This window comes from Saimiri boliviensis, chromosome 1, assembly GCF_048565385.1.
Source record: "Saimiri boliviensis isolate mSaiBol1 chromosome 1, mSaiBol1.pri, whole genome shotgun sequence".
NCBI lineage: Eukaryota > Metazoa > Chordata > Mammalia > Primates > Cebidae > Saimiri > Saimiri boliviensis.
In genome coordinates, this window is record NC_133449.1 from 197,539,595 (window position 1) to 197,561,555 (window position 21,961).

The window sequence follows — 21,961 nt, forward strand, 5'->3', positions numbered from 1 at the left end:
TACATAATTTATTAAGATTTCCTATAGGATTTATGTTAAATCAAAGACTCTGAGCATCTCTTTCATGATGTAGAATCAAAGTGTTCAGTACATTCCACTGACAAAAACATTTGTAGCCTGACATTTTTCCTACTTTAAAAAAAATAATTTTTTTTCTCCTGCTCAGGCTGCATTTATAAACTATGGCTTCTTGTAAATAGGCTTCTACCCCCAGCATTTGCTGCAAGGTTTCTTATTCCTCTGCAGTTGTCTTCTCAGCTTAACAGAGGGAGAAAAATACTGCTGCAGTCATCTGCAAAAAGCCACTACCACTGCATTTTGTAACTAACAAAGACACTGGTATCTTTTTGCCACCCTATTCACAGGGAGTTTACTTAGATGTTTTACAAAAGCAGGCACAACACTGGTGACCAATATTTCACCAACACACACCACCACTCACGCTCTGCAGTACCTGCCTCCTCCTCTTTCTCTCATCCCCAGTAGCTCTTTCCTCTAGATTCACATCAGCCATCTGCAGCGGTTTTGTCTCCTCTCTCTTTTGGCTACCACTGCATGTGTCCTTGTCACCATGGAGGAAAAGAAGCCTTTCAATGGGCTAGAGCTTTTGCTCCTCGCCATGAATATGCTCCATTCTTTGTTGTCCTCTACCCGTTGCCTTAGATACTGTTATTCCACTCTGTCAAACGGCATTATAGAAACAAAAACCCCTTCTAGCTTCAAAAACAGCTTTTTCTCGGCAGACTCCCCTTAACACTTCTACCCCTCCCCCTTCTTCCTCTTCTGTCAAAAACCCTGGATCCGAAGCACAGGAAATCCATCTCCAGTGCTGCAGTGGGGGGCGGGGGGACGACGCCCCTGCCTCCTCATTTGGCATGTGGCAGTGGACCCTGTGCCAAGGAAAGGCCATCGGTTTAAGGCAGTGCGGGGGCGAGGACCGCCTTCCCTCTACCTCCGCAGCAAGCCTGTCCACGGTGGCTCCAGTACCTACCCCATTTCCGAGTCCGGCAGCACCTCCATTCTGTCTCCAGTGACACCCTGGCAGGCTGCGCCAATACAGCCACATGTCGGTCACGTGCACCCACAACCAGCCAATCGGCGGGTTCCCGACGGGAATGGGGAGCGACCTGGTCCGCATCCAGCGGATTACACAGCTGCTTCTCACTCCGCTTCCCGACCCGCACTCCGCAGCGGGGCACAGGACCCCGCCCAACCGTACAGCCGGCCTAGCCCTAGCCCCAGCCCTGGACCCCAGGGGGTATGTCCTCACCGCTCCAGTCCCCAGCAAGCAAGGAAACTGATGGTAGTTGACAGACATATAGGGTGGCGGGAGGTCCACAGGGCATAAGGATTAGTACGAGATGCTGGAGGTGGGAGGGAGAGTAATAAATTACATTGCATTTGCTCCGATTTTTGCAGCACAGAGAAACAATTATATTAAATGTATTACAATAAGTAATTTTACATTACAAATCACTGACTTGTTAGTACGATGACTTGTTATATCACTCGCATTATATTTTAATTAAAAATAGTTACCAGAAAAGCTAATCTAGCAGCTTGGTAGTTGAGATCAGAACTCTGTAGTCTGGGTTGCCTGGCTTGAATCTTTACTCCTGTCATTCCAGCTCTGTAACTTTAGTTACTTAACTTCTCAGTGTTTCAATTTCCTCCTTTATAAAATGGGAGTAGAAGTACAGAATAGAGGAGTTCATATATATAAAGCAGTATTTACAGCAGTCCCTGACACATGCATAGAAGTGCTCTTAGCTACTACAAATCTGAGGCTTTAATGTAGCATTTTAATGCAAATTCTACATTCCATTTAAATCTAACCAGGTGAAGTTTAAATTACTAATTTTATGAGTTAGAAGGACAAAATCTAAATTGTCAAGATTTATAAAGTTAAAGTTATATTCTAGTTTAAATGGGGAGGAAACCAATTTCCATTATCTATTTAAAATTTTAAAAGATACTAACTTCAAGTTTTTAAATGAAGTATATTATAATCTTTTCTTAATTTTCAAATAGTATAAAAAGAAGCAAGCTATTAAATAGCATATTTGAGGCAATTCCATTTTATTTAAAAATGTATATATTAAAAAAGTAATAGATACACAACAAAATGTTCGTAGAAGTTATCCCTGGAAAGTGAGACTATGGAGCTATTTCTGCTCTCCTTTCATGCTTTTGATTTTTTTCCCTCTTTCATTAGTCCCTGTGTTACAATGCCTGATAAATAGCAAATACACCCTATTTAACAAGTGAGTTATTTCCACACTGATGGCATACTACTGTTCTATTACAAGTTTAAATATATTTACAAACAATTTCCCTTCACATTTGAAATAAAGAAAGCGTGTAAATCAATTTGATTCTATCCTAAATAACTTTATTATGAGACTGACTTTGTTTTACAAAACGCTTTCAAAATCCTCTTACTGAAAGCATGAGTCACTGCACAGGACTTATTTATATAATCATTATTTGTGGCAAATCCAGAATAGGTAATTTCTCATAAGGCCTAGAACTTCCAGAAGGAAAATGGTCTTTCAAAACAAAGACTACATTTTAAAAGCTCCCCAAAATAACCTCTTATGTCTCCTGACACAATTGTAAGCCTATTACTCTTGACTCAGACTATGATTCAAACTATTATTCAGTAAACCAGTTTGTAGCCAAAGTATTTTTCTGAATTTTTACTGCATGTATCATTGATATTCATCAGTGACTTAAATGATAGAGTTGTAAAGAAAGTTATGACCATTACATGTTCATTAGTCACTATGCTTCAAATCTAAAAGAAAGCCAAGTTAAAAATTTTATATTTTACAATGTTGCCAATTACTCAGTAATGTCTTTCAAACCAGTAGAGAGATTCCATGAAAGTTTAATTTGAATTTTTAAAACTACTTAGCTATTTTAAAAACTATAATTAAATATAGATATATAATCAAAATATATTGGGCGAAATTTCAACATGGAAAATCACTGAAACATTACCTTATGTTACCAAGTTTGCACATATCTCAGAATAAAGCTCCTGTCATCTCTATTAATATTATCATTTACACTACAAATACATATACATATATGAATTCAAAATATTTTCTGGGCGGGGTTCAGTGGCTAATGTCTAATATCCCAGCACTTTGGGAGGCCAAGATGGGCAGATTGCTTGAGCTCAGGAGTTCGAGACCACGAGCGACGTGGCGAAATCTCATTTCTACGAAGAACACAAAAAAATTGGCCAGCTGTGGCGGCACGTGCCTGTGGTCCCAGCTACTCAAGAGGCTGATGTGGGAGAATCTCTTGAACCCGAGAAGCAGAGGCTGCAGTGAACAGAGATCTCACCACTGCACTCCAGCCTGTGCAACAGAGACCACATCTTAAAAAAAATATATATTTTTGATCAAAATGAAATGCAAATAAATTGTGTAACACTCTTTAAAGGCGACACTGACAACATATCTCTTATTTTTATTATCAGTATTTGCTATAACCAGTTTCACTGCTTTTAGTAAATGGTTTCATATGTAAATGTTATAAATATAAACATAAAATTCAACTTTAAACAAAACCCTGTGAAGCTACAAAAAAAAAAAAGACTAAATAGGATGAATAGGATTCTTAATGTCTTAAATATTACATTCCCCAGCTACTTGGGAGGCTGAGGCATGAGATTCTCTTGGACTTGGGAAGCAGAGGCTGCAGTGAGCAGAGATCGTGCCACTGCACTCCAACCTCACTGACAGAGCAAGACTGTATCTCAAAAAAAAAAAAAAACTCACAAAAAAATCCCTTTACATTCCATTTTTACCTAGGCATGTTTGGCCTAATTTAAGACTTGTGGTTTAAAAAACTGTCAGGAAGATTATTGACAATATTAACTTAGTGTAAAATGAGTTAAAATTAGTGCTCCTTTTAGTTGCCTTAATTGACTCAGGTGCTTTATTGATAAACTTAACTGTTTCTCTTTACTGAAGACCTTAGACATAGAATGGAGTTACGTCTACAGAGATCGACAAGCTTTTTTTTTCCTTCAAAATAATAATTATGCATTGAAAAAAGTTACTAGTGTAAATTTAACTTCTATTGGTACTAAGGCATCAAATAAAGCTCAGATTCGAAACCTTTCAGTGTTTGGATTTATAGTTAGTTATGGTATGATGGAAAAGCATAAGAAGAAATAAGTTAGATGTGTGCCAAACTGGTTCTATATTTTTCGTGGGATATGAGAACGAGGTGAAATGTTACAATGGCAATGAGATTTTCAGTGATATATAAACTAAGTGGGAGATCTTGACCCACGTGTCTGTCTTTATCTAAATCTGTCTATCCATCCACCTATCTTCCTTTCTTTAGGGACAGGGTCTTGCTCTGTCACCCAGGCTGGAGTGTAGTGGCATTAACATAGCCCTCTGTAACCTCCAACTCCTGACCTCAGATGATCCTTCTGCCTTGCCTCCCAAGGTGCTGTGATTACAGACGTGAATGGCTACTTAGGACTGGGAGATATATTCATTGTCTTCTACAGGCAAGACTTACCTGTGTGTCTATGTTACTTCAAGGAGTGAGTCTCAAAAGAAGTGCTCCTAGCAATCTAACAGAATCTTAATTTTCCCCTTACCAATATCCTTTCTTTGTGTCTATCTTTATCTATCTATCCATCCAACTAACTATCTCCATTTTTTCAGGGACAGGGTCTTGCTCTGTCACCTAGGCTGGAATGCAGTGATGTGAGCACAGCTCTTTGTAACCTTGAACTCCTAACCTGAGGTGATCCTCCTGCCTCGGCCTCCCCAGGTGCTGTGATTACAGATGTGAGTGGCCTGCACTCAGCGCTGGGAGATATATTCATAGTCTTCTACAGGCAAGACTTACCTGTGTGTTCTATGTTACTTTCAGGAGTGAGTCTCAAAAGAAGTGTTCCTAGCATCTAATAGGATCTTAATTTTCCTCTCACCAATATCCTTTCTAATAAGCAAACATCAAAATAGTTCTTCACACTTCTGCTCAAGAACATTCCATGTCTTTCCACTGCTGACAGTGGAACTGAGACAGTTCAGAGTTTAGTTATGGAGTATCCTAAGGTCATGTTAATTAGTCTTCCTACACTAAAATACTTCCTAAGCGTATTAAATTTCCTATGGTTGCCAAAATAAATTACCACAAATTTACTGTCTTAAAACACAAATTTGATAACTTACAGTCTTGCAGGTCAGAAGTCTAAAATGGGTTTCACTAGGCTAAAATCAAGGTGTCTGCAAGGCTGCACTCCCTTCTGGAAGCTCTAACGGAGAATCTGTTTCCTTGTCCTTTCTGGCTTCTATAGATTCACTGTATTTTTAGGTTCATAGCACTTTGCCTCCATCTTTAAAGCGAGCAATGGTAGATTGAGTCTTTCTCATTCTGTAGGACTGACCTTGCTCCTTCTCAAATCTCCTCTGACTCTCATTTTTCTGCCCCACTCTTCCACTCTTAAGTAATCACTTTAAAGACCCTTACATTTGGCCCACCTCAATAATCCAGGATGATCTTCCTATTTTCAAGTTACCTGATAAGCCATCTTAATTCCCTTTTGTCACATAACCTAACATATTCACAGATTCTGGGAACTAGAAAGCAGACATTTTTTTAGGGAGCCACTTTTTTGCTGACCATATTAATAGCTTTATCTCCAACTGTTTCAGAACTTGCAACCTAATAATAAAATTAACTAATCAGCCCTTTCTAAAAACTTACAGCTTCTTACTAGTATAGCTCTTTGCTACTCTACTGAGATACATTGAAGGCTCCAGCATACGGAGACTGAAGACTTCGGTTCAAGTTTTAAATCTTTCATTTTGTAGCTTGATAAGGCTGGAAAAAAAAAAAAAAGACAATTTTCTAAGACTTGACCACTCCATTTATAAAATGGGAATAGCTATCTGACTTATCTCGCAGAGCCGTTATAAGGATCAATATGTATTATGAGCAAGCTTTACAAATTGAATTAATTTTTTAAAGTGAAGGATGATGAATTGCTCTATTGGTCCAAATCATGGTTTGGCTCAAACATAAATTCCCATGAAGTAATCCAGCAACCCACCTAGAATCAATTCATCTCCTCTTCCCTCAATTGTTCCTACCTCTTATGGCACAAACACATCTTGTACCTATGTGTATACACCTCATATCCATTCCTGTCTATAAAAATCCCACGGGAAGAACCCAGACCTGATTTTGCCTTGTATCTCATGGTGTATATCACAACTTTTTTTACACTGGTGTTCATTAAATATTATTTTAAGAAATGATTTTAAATAAACCCGCAAAGGGCATTCAATGAAGATGCCCTCATGGGCATAGTATAGCAATTGTTAAATAATTAATATTATCGTAAAATATAACCTTCCATAGAGGAAATGGAATATTTTAAGTTAAAACTCTGACCCATGTGTGGAAAAAAAAATGTTGTGATGCAGCCATGGGACTAAGTTTCTGAGCTTAGTTGCTTACACTGCAGAATCCCTTTAGTAGTTTGAGGAGCTTTTAAAACATCAACAAAGAATCTGTGGGTAATGCTCAAGCTTTGGCATGTGCCGCCAGGGAAGAGAAACACCAAGCACTGCTTTAGATTCTGCTATTAAAGTTTCCAAGCACTACAGTAGGAAAGCCATTTTGAAATAGCCTTTTAATTTGGAGTGCTATACAGCTTCAAGATTTGCTTATAGGAGAAAGAAACTTACTTCTTCCTGTCAAAAAGCTCTCCAGGTATCTTGTGTAAGTACTGGCAATTAACATGAGAAAAAATATGAAGGACTAATAAATACATAGAAAAATGCTCTGGTTGGGTGTAATGGCTCATATCTGTAATCCCATCACTTAAGGAGGCCAAGGTAGGTACATCACTTGAGGCCAGGAATTTGATACCAGCCTGGCCAACGTGGCCAAACTCTTTCTCTACTAAAAACAGAAAACTTAGTCAGGTAAGATGGCACATGCCTGTCATCCCAGCTACTTGGGATGCTGAGGCACAAGAATCGCTTGAGCCTAGCAGGTGGAGGCTGCAGTGAATTGAGACTGCACCACTGCACTGCAACCTGAGTGTAAGGGCAAGACTGTCTAAAAAACAAAACAAAAAACAAAACAAAACCAGAAGAAGGTTTTACTATATTAAAGAATCAAAGAAAGAAAGAAACACAAGAGTACTATAACAATAGCCAAAGATATTGTAGGGCCAGTGAGGACACATGGTAAGTCTTTAGAATGTCCAAACTGTTTACAATGATTTGAATATGTACCCCGAAAGCCTGTATTAGCAATTTAATCCCCAGTGCAACAGTGTTGTGAGCTGGGCCTAATGGGAAGTATTCATGTTCCACTCAAAGTGATGGATAATGTCTTTTATTAAAAAGCCTGAGGCTACAAATTTGGTCCCTAGCTTGCTCTGGCCCTCTCCTGTCCTTCTGCCCTCCACCATGAGATGACATAAGAAGAAGTCCACCACCAGATGCTGGTGCCATGCTCTTGGACTTCTCAGCCCCTTTAAATATGAACCAATAAATTTCTGTTCATTATAAATTACCCAGTCTCAGATATTTTGTTATAGTAGCAGAAAACGGAGAAGGGCAATTCTTATACTCAAGCAAGCCCAATGAAAAAAAAAATTATCTTATGTACAGATACCTCTACAAAGATTTGTAATTTAAAGACATTTGGCATTACTTATACTACTGAAATGTTAGAAGAAAATCTCAATGATTACTAACAACAGCTTGGTTAATTATACTTCTGGCACATTTACAAGACAATTAAAATTACATTGTAGAAGATAATTATATGCTACATAATTATATAATCCATATATGTGAAAATGCAGAATATTATGTATTTAATACGATATAAACCAGCTTTTAAAAAATAAATTGCATATGTACATAGAGAAAACCAGAGAAAGATAAAATACAATGTTTCCTCCCTAGGAATTATAAGAATTTTAGTTTTTCTAAATTTTACAAAATTTCTACAACCCTAAATATGTAATTTCTATTTTTTTTAAGTTAAATACTTCTAGGTTGGACCCAGACTGAAGTAACAATATTAGAGGAGAGAGAAATTAACATTTGTTTCTCACTTAACCTGCAGGCAAAGGCAGACTCAGATTTTGTGGAGACCAGGAGCCTATAATGAAGGGGCAAGTGGCTGGGAGAGTCCTTAAGAAAAACACAAATTAATTCAAGATTGCTAGGGCTGCTCCTGCAAGGGCCTTAGAAAGAGCCATACAATTAGGTTTACTAAACTTCATTAGTTTCATGATAAATATGCTTCTAAACCAGTGGCAAACATTATGTTAACAAGCATTTTCATATATTCACTCTAACCTAACACTAAGGAATTTGGCAGATAAAATTAAGTTTATTAGTTAGCTGACCTTAAAATAGGGAGATTTTCCTGGATGGACCCAATGGAATCAAACAAATCCTTAAAAATTTAAACTGTTCATTGGCTTCCCAGTGAAATTAGAATAAATTTTAAATTCCATACCTTGGTTTACAGCTCTGCATAATCTAGATTCCACTCTCATCACTTCTCCTGTCCTTTTATACCTCTCTCTTTCTTATGCCTTAGAACTACCTTTCCTTTAGCCTCAAAAATTCTGTTTCCAAATCTTCAAGTGACTAGTCCTTCATATCATTCAGATCTTGGCATAAATGTCTCATCTTCAAAGATCATACCCTCCATGATCACCTTATCAATACATTGGTGCTATCTGCAAACTTTCTACCACATCATGGAGTTTCACATTCTAAGCATTTGAGATCTTAAAAGCTCTACCTATGTATTTATTTAATTTTCCGTCTCTCGCATCACTGTTTTCCAAAGTGGAATATAAATCCCATGAAGACAAGAACCAAGATTCTCCTGCACTGCTGTCTCCCTTGCATCTGTAACAGTGCTTGGTGCTTTTTGTTCAATGTATGAATGTAGATAATGTAATAATGAGTAAGACAATTTATAATCTAGAAGGGGACTAAGACATTTACAGCAGAAGTTTTAATACAAGGGAATGTATTGTTAAAGGATGGGAGATTAGATCATTTCCAGCTAGGTAAATAAAAAAAGATTTCAGAGAGAAGTAGCAACAGAATTAGACTTCAAGGATGTTTAGGAATTTTTCAGAGCAGAGATGTCAATCTTGTGTGTTAGGTTAAAAAACTCAGAATTCACCATATAGGCAATGAAAACACATAAGTGTTCAAATAAAGAGGGATATGTAATTAAAACAGATACACAAATATTACAGGATTAGTTTCTAGTTCCTACTCAAGAAGAGAAATAATCAGAAATCATATGTACACTAATACTAACTTGTAGCTAAATTTAATGGCCAAAAGCTTTTTCAACTGTAAATATGACTGCAGGGGGAAAAAAAAGCTCCTCTAAATTATACACTCTATAAAAAACTTTTATAAACTCTATGATGTTGATTTAAAAAAGCGTGTGCACGCACACACACACACACTCAGCTCTGGCAACCATTTTACCCAATTAACAAAAGATTTAGAAAAACTGTGCATAAGAACTTTTAAAATCTAAATTCTTAACATATTCTAATCTGTTAAAACTCCAATTTCAGGGCATGCAGTGTTTTCCAGGCATGTCTAATCTTTTGGCTTCCCTGGGCAACACTAGAAGAACTGTCTTGGGCCACACATAAAATACACAAACACTGGCTCGTGCCTGTATTCCCAGCACTTTGGGAGGCTGATGACTGCAGATAACTTGAGGTCAGGAGTTCAAGAGCAGCCTGGACAACATGGTGAAACTCTGACTCTACCAGAACACACAAAAAAATAGGCAGGCATGGTGGTGTACATCTATAGTCCCAGCTACTCAGGAGGCAGAGGCAGGAGAATTGCTTGAACCCAGGAAGTGGAGGCTACAGTGAGCTGAGATTGTACCATGGCACTCCAGCCTGAGCAACAGAGCGAGACTGTCTCAAAAACAAACACACAAACAAAAAAAAAACCTAACACTATCAACAGCTGATGAGCTTAAAAAAAAAAGAAAATCACATAAAAATCTCATAATGTTTTAGGAAAGTTTATAAATTTGTGTTGGGCCACATTCAAAGCTGTCAGCTGCACACGCTCATTTTAAACTATCCTTTCCTATAGGGGGAAATTCTGATTAATTTTTTTAAGTTAAATGTTTAAAACAAGATTTTATGCTTGCCTGTTTGTTTTTTCAAAAGTATGTCTTGTTCAATTGTTTAAATACTTTCATCTCTACTTAAAACCTAAAAGAGCTTCAAGACTGCCCCCAAAAGTACAGTTTTACAATACAAATTGTATTCATAAAGATATCATTTTAGCGCTGAGGAGCTTAGAGACTTAAGGTCATGAAACAGCACCAAATGTTTATGCACGGTGGATCAAGAAAGAGTAGCACATAGGATAATTTTTTTTAAAGTCTTTTTCCCAAGAAAATAAGATTAAAATGATCATTCATTTAATATTTAAAGTGTCCTAAAATGCCGATTACCTGATCAATCAGTTTATAACACCCAAATCAGCCCTTGAAATACATCATAACTGAGGAGAAAAATCTCAATACTGATGTTAAAAACAAAATTGGGTATTTATGAAAGAATAAATACAGGGCACAGTAATGGCATTTAGAACTTTAAACCAAATCCTTGTGTCAACAAGACTTTTCTTCTTATGCCAATATTCCCAAATTCCTACCTTGAATGATAAAATATAAACTTTTAAAATACCATATATAATTGCAGATGGCATTGCCTAATGTTGTATCATTTTCTTCCTTTTTGAATGTCTTTCCTTCCTCTTGCTACATGATGAATTTTTAAAAAGTATGGACTATAAAATTATTTCACTCTGAATGTCCAAAGATAGTTTGCTATTTATGCTCAAGAGTCCCAACTTAATATTAAGTGAAATGAAAAAAAAAAATCCATCTAGCATTACTGGACTATGTCAACCTCTAACCCTAACCCTTTAAGAGTAGGTTGCAAAAGATAATTGCATTTTTACCATTACTTTCTTTTTTTCTTTTCTTTTCTTTCTTTTTTTTTTTTTTTTTTGAGACAGAGTCTCACTCTGTCGTCCAGGCTGCAGTGCAGTGGCTCGATCTTGGCTCATTGGAACCTCCATCTCCCAAGTTCAGGCAATTATCTGCCTCAGCCTCCCGAGTAGCTGGGATTACAAGTGCCCGCCACCATACCCAATTAATTTTTGTATTTTCAGTAGAGATGGGGTTTCGCCATCTTGACCAGGCTGGTCTTGAACTCCTGACCTTGTGATCCACCAGCCTTGGCCTCCCAAAATGCTGGGATTACAGGCGTGAACCACCAAGGCCAGCCTTTACCATTAGTTTCAATGGCAAAGATGGCAATTACTTTTGCACCAACCTAGTAGTACCTATTATGTATATTATAGACTCATTTTAAGCATTAGGAGAATGAGTCACCTAATAAAGGCATTCATAATGCATATTTAATATTATGTTCTCACAGGGAAGAGAGAAAAGAAAATCAAGACAATCTAATAAATGTAATTCCCTTCTTAAAAATAAATTAATGTTTTAAAACTAAAACTTCATATTTACTTTTTTTTTTAAAACTTTCTCTGCCAAGTACTCCAAGGTCAGGTGAATTATCTTAAGTGTCATATACCTTTTATAAAAAAAAAAAAAAAAAGATTTAAGAATTGGAATAAATTTCACTTCACATTCAAATACTCTCTCAATGTGATAAAGACAGAAGACAGAGAAATACTCAGTGGAAGAGGGCAGTTCTCCAGCAAAAGCCCCACCTCCAAGTCTGGAAACCTGCCTCCCTAAATAGGAACAGGCATTCCTGTTTTTGCACCCAAAAGTTGCTTTTTGGCCTGCCATGCCCCCTTATCCTGTACGCATATAAACCCCAAGCCCCCGGCTCCACAAGGAGATGAACAGAGGGGCAGAAGAACGGCAAAATCGTGCAGCAGAACGAAGAGAACGAATGTTTGAATGTCCCCAGTTTCGCTGGGGACAGCCAGAGAGGAAATCGGCTGCTGGACAGCCAAACTCCAGGGAAAGATCATCTTCCCATTCCATCTCCTTCCAGCTCTCCATCCATCTGGCTGAAAGCCACCTCCATGACTCAACAAAACCCATGCATTCATCCTTCAAGTCCGTGTACAACCTGAATCTTCCTGAATGCCAGACAAGGGCCTGGGTAACAGGAGAACACTGAGCTGGTTAGCACTTAAGCCATCTGCAAGGCTAAAGGAGCTCACTGTAACACACACCCAGTTGGGCTTCGAGAGTCGCAGGCTCCCACCCCTGGACTCTGCAGTGGGGCTGGAGCCCAGGGACACTTGCCCTGGCTTCTGCACCTGCCCGTCTGCGTGCTCCCCTTCCAGTAAGGTGTCTGAGTATGCACAGTGGCCCAAACAGATAAGCCACACCCCTGCGGTACATACTGCGAGGGGGGTCAGGGAACTCTTCCATTTCAAACAGAGACAGGGTATTAATAAGTATCCTCATCCTGAACCAATCTGTACCTCATATACTATGGTAAGGGCTTTTTCCTCATCTTTTTCTGAAGAGATCTGTTATTTAATTGAAACACTTAGATTTTCTCAATAAAACACTTGGGAATTCCATAGACAAGAAATTGTTTTGATATGTGGTGCTTTGGGTTTTTTGAAATAGGGTCTCAGTCGGTCGCCCAGGCTGGAATGCAATGGCATGATCACACCTCATTGTAGACTCAACCTCCTGGGCTCGGGTGATCCTCCCAACTCAGCCTCCTGAGTATCTGAGACTACAGGCCTGCACCACCAGCTTTGTTGTTTTTGTGTTTTGGTATGTTTTTGTAGAGACACAGTTTCACCATGTTGCCCAGGCTGGTCTCAAGCTCCTAGTCTCAAAGGATCCACCTACCTCAGCCTCCCAAAGTGTTGGGATTACAGGTGTGAGCCACTGCGCCCAGCCTCTCCTTCTCCTTTTAAAACTGTTTTTTTCTCACACTATTCTGGCATTAAGAATAAGCTGCTTCAATACTCAAGAAACAACAGTGGCTTCCTCTGGGGAACAGAACAAAGTGGTACTCTCTTACTGTTTAAATCTTTAACAACTGCCTGGACTACCTTTAACAAAAAAAAAAATGCTATAAATTATACTTATTGAAAATAATCCGGCCAGATGCAGTGGCTCATGCTTGTAATCCCAGCACTTTGGGGGGCCAAAGTGGGCAGATCACCTGAGGTCAGGAGTTTGAGCCCAGCCTGGACAACATAGTAAGGCCCCATCTCTACTAAAGCTACAAAAATGAGCTGGGCGTGGTGGCACATGTCTGTTTGGAGGCTGAGACATGAAATTTGCTTGAATCTGGGAGGCAGAGGTTGAAGTGAGCCGAGACCATGCCACTGCACCTCAGCCTGGGGTGACAGAGCGAGATTCCATCTCAAAATACAATATAATACAAGACAATACAATGTAATAATAATCGGTAATTCAGTGTTAGCTGCTAGAAAGACTCTTTAAGATTAGTATTTTCTACCTTTCAAAGCACCCAAATGGCTATAAAATAAAAATGTAAGCTCATTAGCACTATCTGTAAGTCCTTTATGACCTTGGCCCTTCATACTACTCCATCCTAACCTACTGTTACTCACCTACTCTAGGTGCACTCCAACTATTTGGACTTCTGTGCACTCACCACCAACTCACTATGCCATTTCATCTACTGGAAGGTTCTTACTTCTGCTTTTTCAACTAGTAATGTGGACCCATTTTACAGGACCCAATGTAGATGACCTCTCCCAAAAGCCTTCCCTAAGTCCTCTTGCCAGAGTTAGATCTGCCCCTACTCCGACCCCAATGTTTCCATAGATCCCTGTGCTTACTAGCTATCTCCTTTACCACACACTTGGGATTACCTATATATTGGTCTTTCTCACTATAAGCTGTTTGAGGACAAGACTCTTAATATGTCATAATTGTATTCTCAAATGTATTCTAGTATTGTGTCTGGTCCAAAGTAGGTACCCAAATAGTGCAGAACAGGAATGAACTACCTCTCATACCTCAAGGCCTGATTCTGTGAAGCTGTCTCTATCTATCCTAAGCAGCCAGGTGCTTTTCTCTGCAGGCTCCCACAGTACCAACTCAACTAACATCTATTTCTCTCCATTAGACTATGAGCTTCTGAATAACAAGCTCTTTCTTCTTCTTCGTAACGACACAAGCACCGTCCTAGGTATGTAGCAGAAATTAAGTATTTGTTGAGCGGATGAACAGTATGTATCCTCTTTAAAATACATGTGAAAAAACAATAAGCATAGGGTAGCCTGTTCATTTCTTATTTATTTTTTCATCTTTACTAATAATAAGAGACCATAAAGCTCAAAAAGTCTTTTGTGCTTGCTTTAGGATTAGGGAAAGGAAGTCATTAAAAGATCAGACTATTCCCCAGATAGCTCCTTATCCTCTGACTTCCTGATACTCTGCTCTTTTTTTCATCTGAATTCTATTCTCATTTCTAATCATTAAACCCTGGACCCCCACAGAATTAGAGCCCTCCCAGTAGCTTAGAAGCAGGGAATTCCCACTTTAATTGCTTGGCAAACAGTAGGGGAGGGGCAGTAATGGTAAGGTAAGGAGGAAAACTCTTACTCCAGAGCAACAAAAAGAGATGAAATGTTCCCGACATCCCAGTTTCAAACTTTACATTCATTTTCCTCCAGAAATAGCATTATTCAGTGTTATACATGGTAGTAATGGCAGTTAATATGCATGTGAATTAAATGGTTTTCTGTGGGCAGGGTTGGGACATCATCATTCCAGTCAACATATTATTCCTATGGGACCATGACAGATGTTTAAATTTTTGAACTACTATTCTCTTCATGTTTTCCCCTCCTGCAAAAGAAAACCTAAGTATCACCACAACAGGTTTAGCACAGTGTGAAATACATTATATATACAATATTTTCATCCACAGTTCCTGGATCTTTTTTTTTTTTTTTTTTTTTTTTACACAGGGGAGGAGGGCTAGCATAGGGCTTGGCATTAAGTATGAATGAAAAACTTAAAAATGACTTGTGAGTGATCAAGCAGTCTCATCCACAATTAATCTCAGCTGTTACTTAGCTCTTTACTCTGCTCCTCACCTGTCCATCTACTGTCTCTTACCACGTGGATTAAGTGCTCTGTTACATAATCAAGACTTCTCTCTAACCTTGCTCTTCAGTTTTTTCCAGCTCCTCCCTAAACATGTCAACTAAATTGTCCTGTTATAAAAATCCATCCCCTTTTCGCATCTACCACTGTGTTAGACAATGGACTAGGTATTCAAAGGCGACTGAGTTCATTCGTTTCATGTATTGGGCACCAAATCCTTGGTGCAAGTCAATGTGGTACAGTGCATCTGCTGTGCATTTATTAGTAACTGGTGGTTAGGAAATTAGAGACAGTAACCCCAGGAAATTAGAGTATATCCCAACTTATTACATATTATCTCAAATTGTTTTTAGCTATCTAAATCTCCACGTCAATAAATCAAAATGCTTAAAACATGAGTTTTTTCTTTTTCCTACCTACGTATTACGGCAGGAAAGTGTACCTACCAGTTTTCAGTTCTGCTTTGCGAACTTTGTGAGTAGTAGCCACAGTTATCTCCCCAGCATTACCGTAACTTCCAAAGAGAGCACATTTGTCACTAGATCCTGAACTTTTTTAAGCTACGTCTTCTACTGGGAAAGCAACAGAAAGAAAAACAGGGCTTTATGGCTTGGGGACATCTTGTCCACTTGGAGGATTAGCATTGTGGGGACTTAGAGTATGATTTTGGAATTTCCCATCTGCAAGAAGAGCAATGGCCACTTGCACTGTAGCATATCTCTTCAAGACATCTGACTGCGAAACAACAGCATGACCAGGAAGAGTTTCTCATTCCTGTGCTTTCTGAACATTTGAGCCTAAGATAAAAGGTGGGGCACTGATCTTCTTTGTGTTGTCCATCACATAAATTGGAGAAGTGACTGTTGGTGGATGCTGCAGAAACTGCAGATCCTTAGGATTAGATATGTAGAGGGTTGCTTGGGGGAAAGGTCCAGGTGCAGGTGGCGGTGATGAGTGACTTTGTTGGTTCTTATCAGGTAGACAATAAAGGGTCCACATGTTAGAAAATGGTGATGGCTGTTCTGGTTCGCTTGCTGCCATTGCTGGCTTCATCAAACCTTATTCAGCTGTTGCTTCCCCTTCTGGTTCAATTTCTGGAGCAGTTAAGACCTTCTGGAGCAGAAGGGAAGGGGCCACTAGATGATTTTACAGATGTACCTGAGTGCACTGCTTCTGCAGCTTCCCCAGAGAGCACAGGTTTGCCTTCCATCTCCTGGGGTGCAGAGTTTTCCCCGGACTACTCCTACCCAGTATTGCAGAGACTATTGAAGTGATGGCCACTTCAAAGTGCAGAGATTTTTCAGAGCCTATTTTGATAGTGCCCTCTGCATCCAGGGGTTCTACAGGTACTTCAGGCTGACCTTTCAAAGATGTGTCTGAGAGCAGAGCTGTTGCTTCTGCCTCCATATGTACTGAGGGATATTTTTCATTCTCCTCCAACTGTGCAAGTTTTACAGATTCTACAGATTTTTTAGACATGTCAGAGGTTGTCTTTTCTACTACAGGTTTGGGACTAACTGGTGGTGACTGCTCATTTTCTTTAAGACAAGCAATTTGATCAGTGAAAGGGATAACTATTTGTTCTGGCAGTTGTTCCGACATAAACAACTCCAGTCACAGGCACATCATGATAGATGATATATGAACAGCTGACATAACCTCAGTATCAGCCTGCAAAGGGACCTCAGGAGCTTGATCATAAGCAGGAGGTTCTTGTTCATCCTGCAAGGGGACTGAGGAAGCCGTTGATAGTTCAGCCTCATTTTCCTTAGGTTGAGAACCCAAATCTACATGGACAGATGTTTGGCTCACAACCTGCACTTCTAGTACCTTTCCAGAATACACAAGAGGAGCAGCCACCATGACATCTTCAGCAGCCTCTGAGCTCGGCACCTCCTTGATAACAACAGGCATACTGGTTGCCACATCCACCATTAAAACATCAGATTGATCAGAATGAACAGATCAAACTTTACCTAACATCTGAACAGCAAGCTGAGCTGGGTCAGCTGGGACATAGACAAACTCTGGTGAGACAGTTGTTGGAGGTAGTGAGGAGGGTGGGGTAGTAGTCTTACGGGTAGCTGCTTTGGGAGAAGAATCATGAACTGCTTCAGTTTGCTCAGCGCCTAGCTCAGCATAAGTTGATGGAAACTGGGTGGTTTTGTCACTATATCCTGTTTCGGTTACATTGTCCTTCTCTGTGTCTGTAGATTTTTCCATCCGTGTAGGTACTTTAGATTCTACAGATGTTTTTTCTGGTTCTTTTAAACATTCTACTTTCTTTGGTTGTATTGATCCTTTTGACCACTTCTGTACTTTAATCTGATGAAACTGTTTAACCAGATCCTTTATATCCAGAGAAGTATTCCCTTCTCTATACATAGTAAGTTATTTAAAATAAACTGCTGCAAACTGGTTGATGTTTGATGGGTTGCTTTTGATAGTGGCTCTGCTAATTCCTTCGAGTAGAGTCTTAAGGTCATAGGGTATGCCAAATCTGGACTTTGAAGAAATCATTTTGGCAGGATGTCTGTAACTCAACTTCTTTCCGGCTGCGTTCTTAAGAGCTTCCTCGTTGCCCGCTTGCAGGCAGCTCCTCGGATTTTTTTTTTAAGATGGCGTCTGACTCTGTCATGCAGGCTAGAGTGCAGTGGTGTAATTCTGGCTCACTGCAACCTCCATCTCACAGGCTCAAGCAATCCTTCCATCTCAGCCTTCTGAGTAGCTGGGACCACAAGGAGTGTGCCACCATGCCCAGCCAATTTTTGTATTTTTTAAAGAGGCAGGGTCTCACCACGTTGCCCAGGCTGGTCTCAAACTCCTGAGAGTCCACCTCAGCCTCCCAAAGGGCTGGGATTACAGGCATAGGCCATTACGCCCGGCCAATTACTGGCTCTTAACTCCCATAGTGCTTGTAACAGTCTTTTTAAAAATAATGTTGGGGCACCTCAAGCCTCAGGAACAGAATCTCTCTCTCTAACCTTCTCCTGTCCTCCTTTCACCTGCCCAAGGCAGGACTCTAATCTGGTTTTGGGTCAAACAACCCTCACTCCAGAGAGGGTTCTGTCTCCATATCACAGAAGAAGAAATCATACTCAGAGAAGCCAAGAAGAGTCAGAATAAACAGGACTTGCTGGGCTTAGATCATGCACTTTTTGTCCAATCACATTTCTACATGGTTGTCATTCATACCTATACAATGAAGCCTCCATAAAAAGCCAAGAAGACAGGGTTTAGACAGCTTCCATATAGCTGAACAAATAAAGGTTCCTGGAGATTGGTACACTCAGGGAGGGCATGGAAGCTCCGTGCCCCTGCCCCTATACCTCACTCTGCACATCTCCTCATTTGCATCCTTTGTAATATTCTTTATAATAAACCAGTAAACAAAACCAAGTGTTTCTCTGAGTTCTGTAAGATGCTCCAGGGAACTCTAACTTGAAGCCAGTCAGTCCAAAGTTCCAGAGGCCAGGACTTCTACTAATTAGAGAGCGATCTTGGGGACTGAGCTCTCAACCTGTAGAATCTGACGGTATTTCTGGATAGACAGTGTGGGAAGTGAATTGGAGGGTAGCCAACTGGTATCCACTGTTGTTGTGTGGGGAAAAAGCCCCACGTCTTTAGTCACAGGTGTATCTTTTTAAAATTCATTTAATTGGTAAATTGCCCAAGATGAGACACAGATGTCTTCTACTATGTTAATGATCATTGCAGTGGTGTGAGCGCAGAGGAAAAACAAGGGTTTAGAGTTTTTCTGAAACACACAGTGTTTAAAATATTTACCATAATAGTATGAATTTTATGTAACTCACAAAATCAAACAAAATTTATGTAACTCACGAAATACAGTAGTACTATATTACTTTAGTACTACTATACTAAAATACAACAGACGAATGTACCAATAAACTAACCAACCAACTCCCCTCTAACCTCAAACTCTTTAATGAATGTCGTCTTCACCTGTTTATCTTAGTTGCAATCAGATGACATCACTTTCTGTGCAGTTTTCTCAATGGGGGGGTCTTTTTTTCTCTCACATCCTATGTATTTTAGGCCAGGAGATATGGATAGGATACTGAAAGGTCTAGAGCAAATTTGTCCTGTGGGTCACATGGCCTAGGACGGCTTTAAACATAGCCCAACACAAATTCATTAACTTTCTTAAAACATTATGAGATTTTTTTTTTTTTTTTGCTATGTTTTTTAAAGCTCATCGGCTATTGTTAGTGTATTTTATGTGTGGCTCAAGACAATTCTTTTGCCAATGTGGTCCAGGGAAGCCAAAAAATTGGACAACTCTGGTCTAGAAGGAGGCAAAAGATATGCTCCTTGCATCCAATTACCACTTCCAAACCATTTCTTCGCCTTCCTTAAATAACCAAGATCTTCTGACATGATACCCAACTATGTACCCTCTATTGCCTCCAGCACTCTTGTCCACTCTTATCCCCACCATCACTCTGTGACTTCCAAGTCTATGTGAATTGCCCACCTAACACTCTGGTTTCTTAGCTCCTTAACTTTTTCACCTCCAAATGCCCACTTCCATGATCCACTCAGGACCTTGTCATCATCAGTAACTGCATTGTCTCCAAATTCTTAACCAAAAATCTCAAAAATCAAATTTCCAGTCTTTATTTCATTTGTATTTTTTGAGACGGAGTCTCACTGTCACCAAGGCTGGAGTGCAGTGGCACGATCTCTTCTCACTACAATCTCCGTATCTCCTGGTTCAAGCGATTCTTGTACCTCAGCCTCTTGAGTAGCTGGGATTACAGGCACACACGACCATGCCTGGCTAATTTTTGTATTTTTAGTAGTGACAGAGTTTCAGCATGTTGGCCAGGCTGATCTCAAACTCTTGACTTCAAGTGATCCACCCACTTTGGCCTCCCAAAGAACTGGGATTACAGGCATGAGCCACTGGACTCAGCCCCAAATTTCCAGTCTTTAAAATGTATCTCCTGCCTCTCTAGTTCACTGCACCATCTCCAAATTCAACATTCTCTTACCTTACTGCATTCTTCAATCCAATAAAACATGCTCTCATCATTTTTCACCATCCGTTACTTTCATTTTTACTATCCTCTTTAGTCCCAACAAGAGCCACTCTCTTTCAAACTCTCAAACCCCTTACTCTTCTCTTCCCTCCCTCTATTACCTGGCAAAATTCCAACTCTAGTTGAACTGATCCATTCCACTTTCACGTGTCTGAACCAAAGCAGGTTATTATAGAGGAAAGGGGGGAAATCAGGTAACAAGCCTAGCTGGTTTCACTTTAAATTCACAACTATAAACATCAAAGGATATCCGACACTGCCTAGCAGGGCTACTATGTTTCCTGGAAAGTTTGTCTTCTTGTACTCTGAGTTAAGTTCTTCATGTCTTATTTTGTCTACTGAAATCTGTAACAGACCTATTTTTTACCTATGCCACTCTTTGCTGAAGACCTACTTCACCGAGAATATAAAAGCTACTAGAGAGACGTTCTCTCATATTTTTAGGCAAGCCAAGTCACCCATCTTCCCTGGGCCTCTGTTTTCGCATATTTAAAACATCAGATGGTAGGATAGGAGGGCACATGAGAGACTTAATGATATTTAGGGTCTCTTCCAGTTCTAAAATTCTCTGTCTACCTCATTTTACCCTTGTTTTTTAAAGGCAAGTGAGAAGATCTAAAACAAAAAGTTATTTAAATCTAACATAGCAGGGAAGAGAAGGAACTGTAACAGCAATCTTCAACTTAGTATTTTCTTCTAGCAAAAAGAAAAAAAGAATCAAGTAAACAAGAATACAACAGATACGGTGTTGTTCTTTATAGACACATCAACTTAATCACAAAAAAATGGATGGCATTTCATATTAATGACTGTGATTAACATCAAATTAAGTATCTAGAAAGGAAAAATATATTGGTATTTTATACTAAATTTTTAACATTCCTCCATCACAGAAGAATGCCAATTTATGTAGACTACTATAACTTAGTTTGCCTAGTCGAACTTCTAACCTATCTGTTTGGCTTCCATATTTAATCTCAGAATTCAAATGTAAATTGTACCTACATTTTAAATAGATGTAGTTAAGATTTTTAAAATCATATTTTGTCCCTGAGATGTAAAGAAAGTTTAAATTAAATAAAAAATAAAAATCAGGACACCTACACGGCATATAGAGACTTGTAAGAATTATTATTGAAAATTGGCCAGACACAGTGGCTCCCACCTGTAATCCCAGAACTTTGGAAGGCTCATGTGGGCAGATCACCTGAGGTTCAGGAGTTTGATCTGCCTGGCAAACATAGTGAAACATCATCTCTGTTAAAATTATAAAAATTAGCCAGCTGTGTTGGCATGCACCTGTAGTCCCAGCTATACATAGGAGGCTGAGGCAGGAGAATTGCCTGAACCCGAGAGGCAGAGGTTGCAGTCAGTGGAGATCAAGCCAAGCCTGGGCACCAAAGTGAGATGCTGTCTCAAAAAAAAAAAAAAAAATTATTATTGAAAATGAGGCTGCCTGCAATGGCTCACACCTGTAATCCCAGCACTTTGGAAAGCCAAGGTGGGTGAATCATTTGAGATCAGGAGTTTGAGATCAGCCTGGCCAACACGGTGGAACCCCACCTCTACTAAAAATAAAAAACACATTAGCCGAGTGTGGTGGTGCACACCCATAATCCCAGCTACCTGGGAGGCTGAGGCAGGGGAACTGCTTGAACCTAAGAGGCAGAGCTTGCAGTGAGCCAAGACAGTGCCACTGCACTCGAGGCTGGGCAACA

The 21,961-nt window shown here is 39.5% G+C and overlaps 1 protein-coding gene and 3 pseudogenes across 14 annotated transcripts in view; all 4 read right to left on the reverse strand.

Annotated features, from left to right (window-relative positions):
* APC (APC regulator of WNT signaling pathway) overlaps positions 1 to 21,961 on the reverse strand; it is a 145,514-nt gene that overhangs the window by 108,723 nt on the left and 14,830 nt on the right. For 4 of the 14 annotated variants that reach the window (XM_074382604.1, XM_074382599.1, XM_074382570.1 and 1 more), the window contains exon 1: positions 992 to 1,931. The exons of 7 other annotated variants lie outside the window; for them this stretch is intronic. In XM_074382604.1, coding sequence (XP_074238705.1) covers positions 992 to 1,318 — 327 coding nt within the window. In that variant the 5' untranslated portion in view covers positions 1,319 to 1,931. Of the gene's footprint in view, positions 1 to 454; positions 972 to 991; positions 1,932 to 21,961 lie in introns of those variants that run through there. 3 more of the 14 variants (XM_074382627.1, XM_074382585.1, XM_074382580.1) reach the window with 2 other exon arrangements.
* LOC141580632 (uncharacterized) lies at positions 11,049 to 16,230 on the reverse strand (annotated as a pseudogene).
* Positions 16,237 to 17,112, reverse strand: LOC101050265 (calcium-binding tyrosine phosphorylation-regulated protein-like; annotated as a pseudogene).
* Positions 17,143 to 17,697, reverse strand: LOC141580633 (calcium-binding tyrosine phosphorylation-regulated protein-like; annotated as a pseudogene).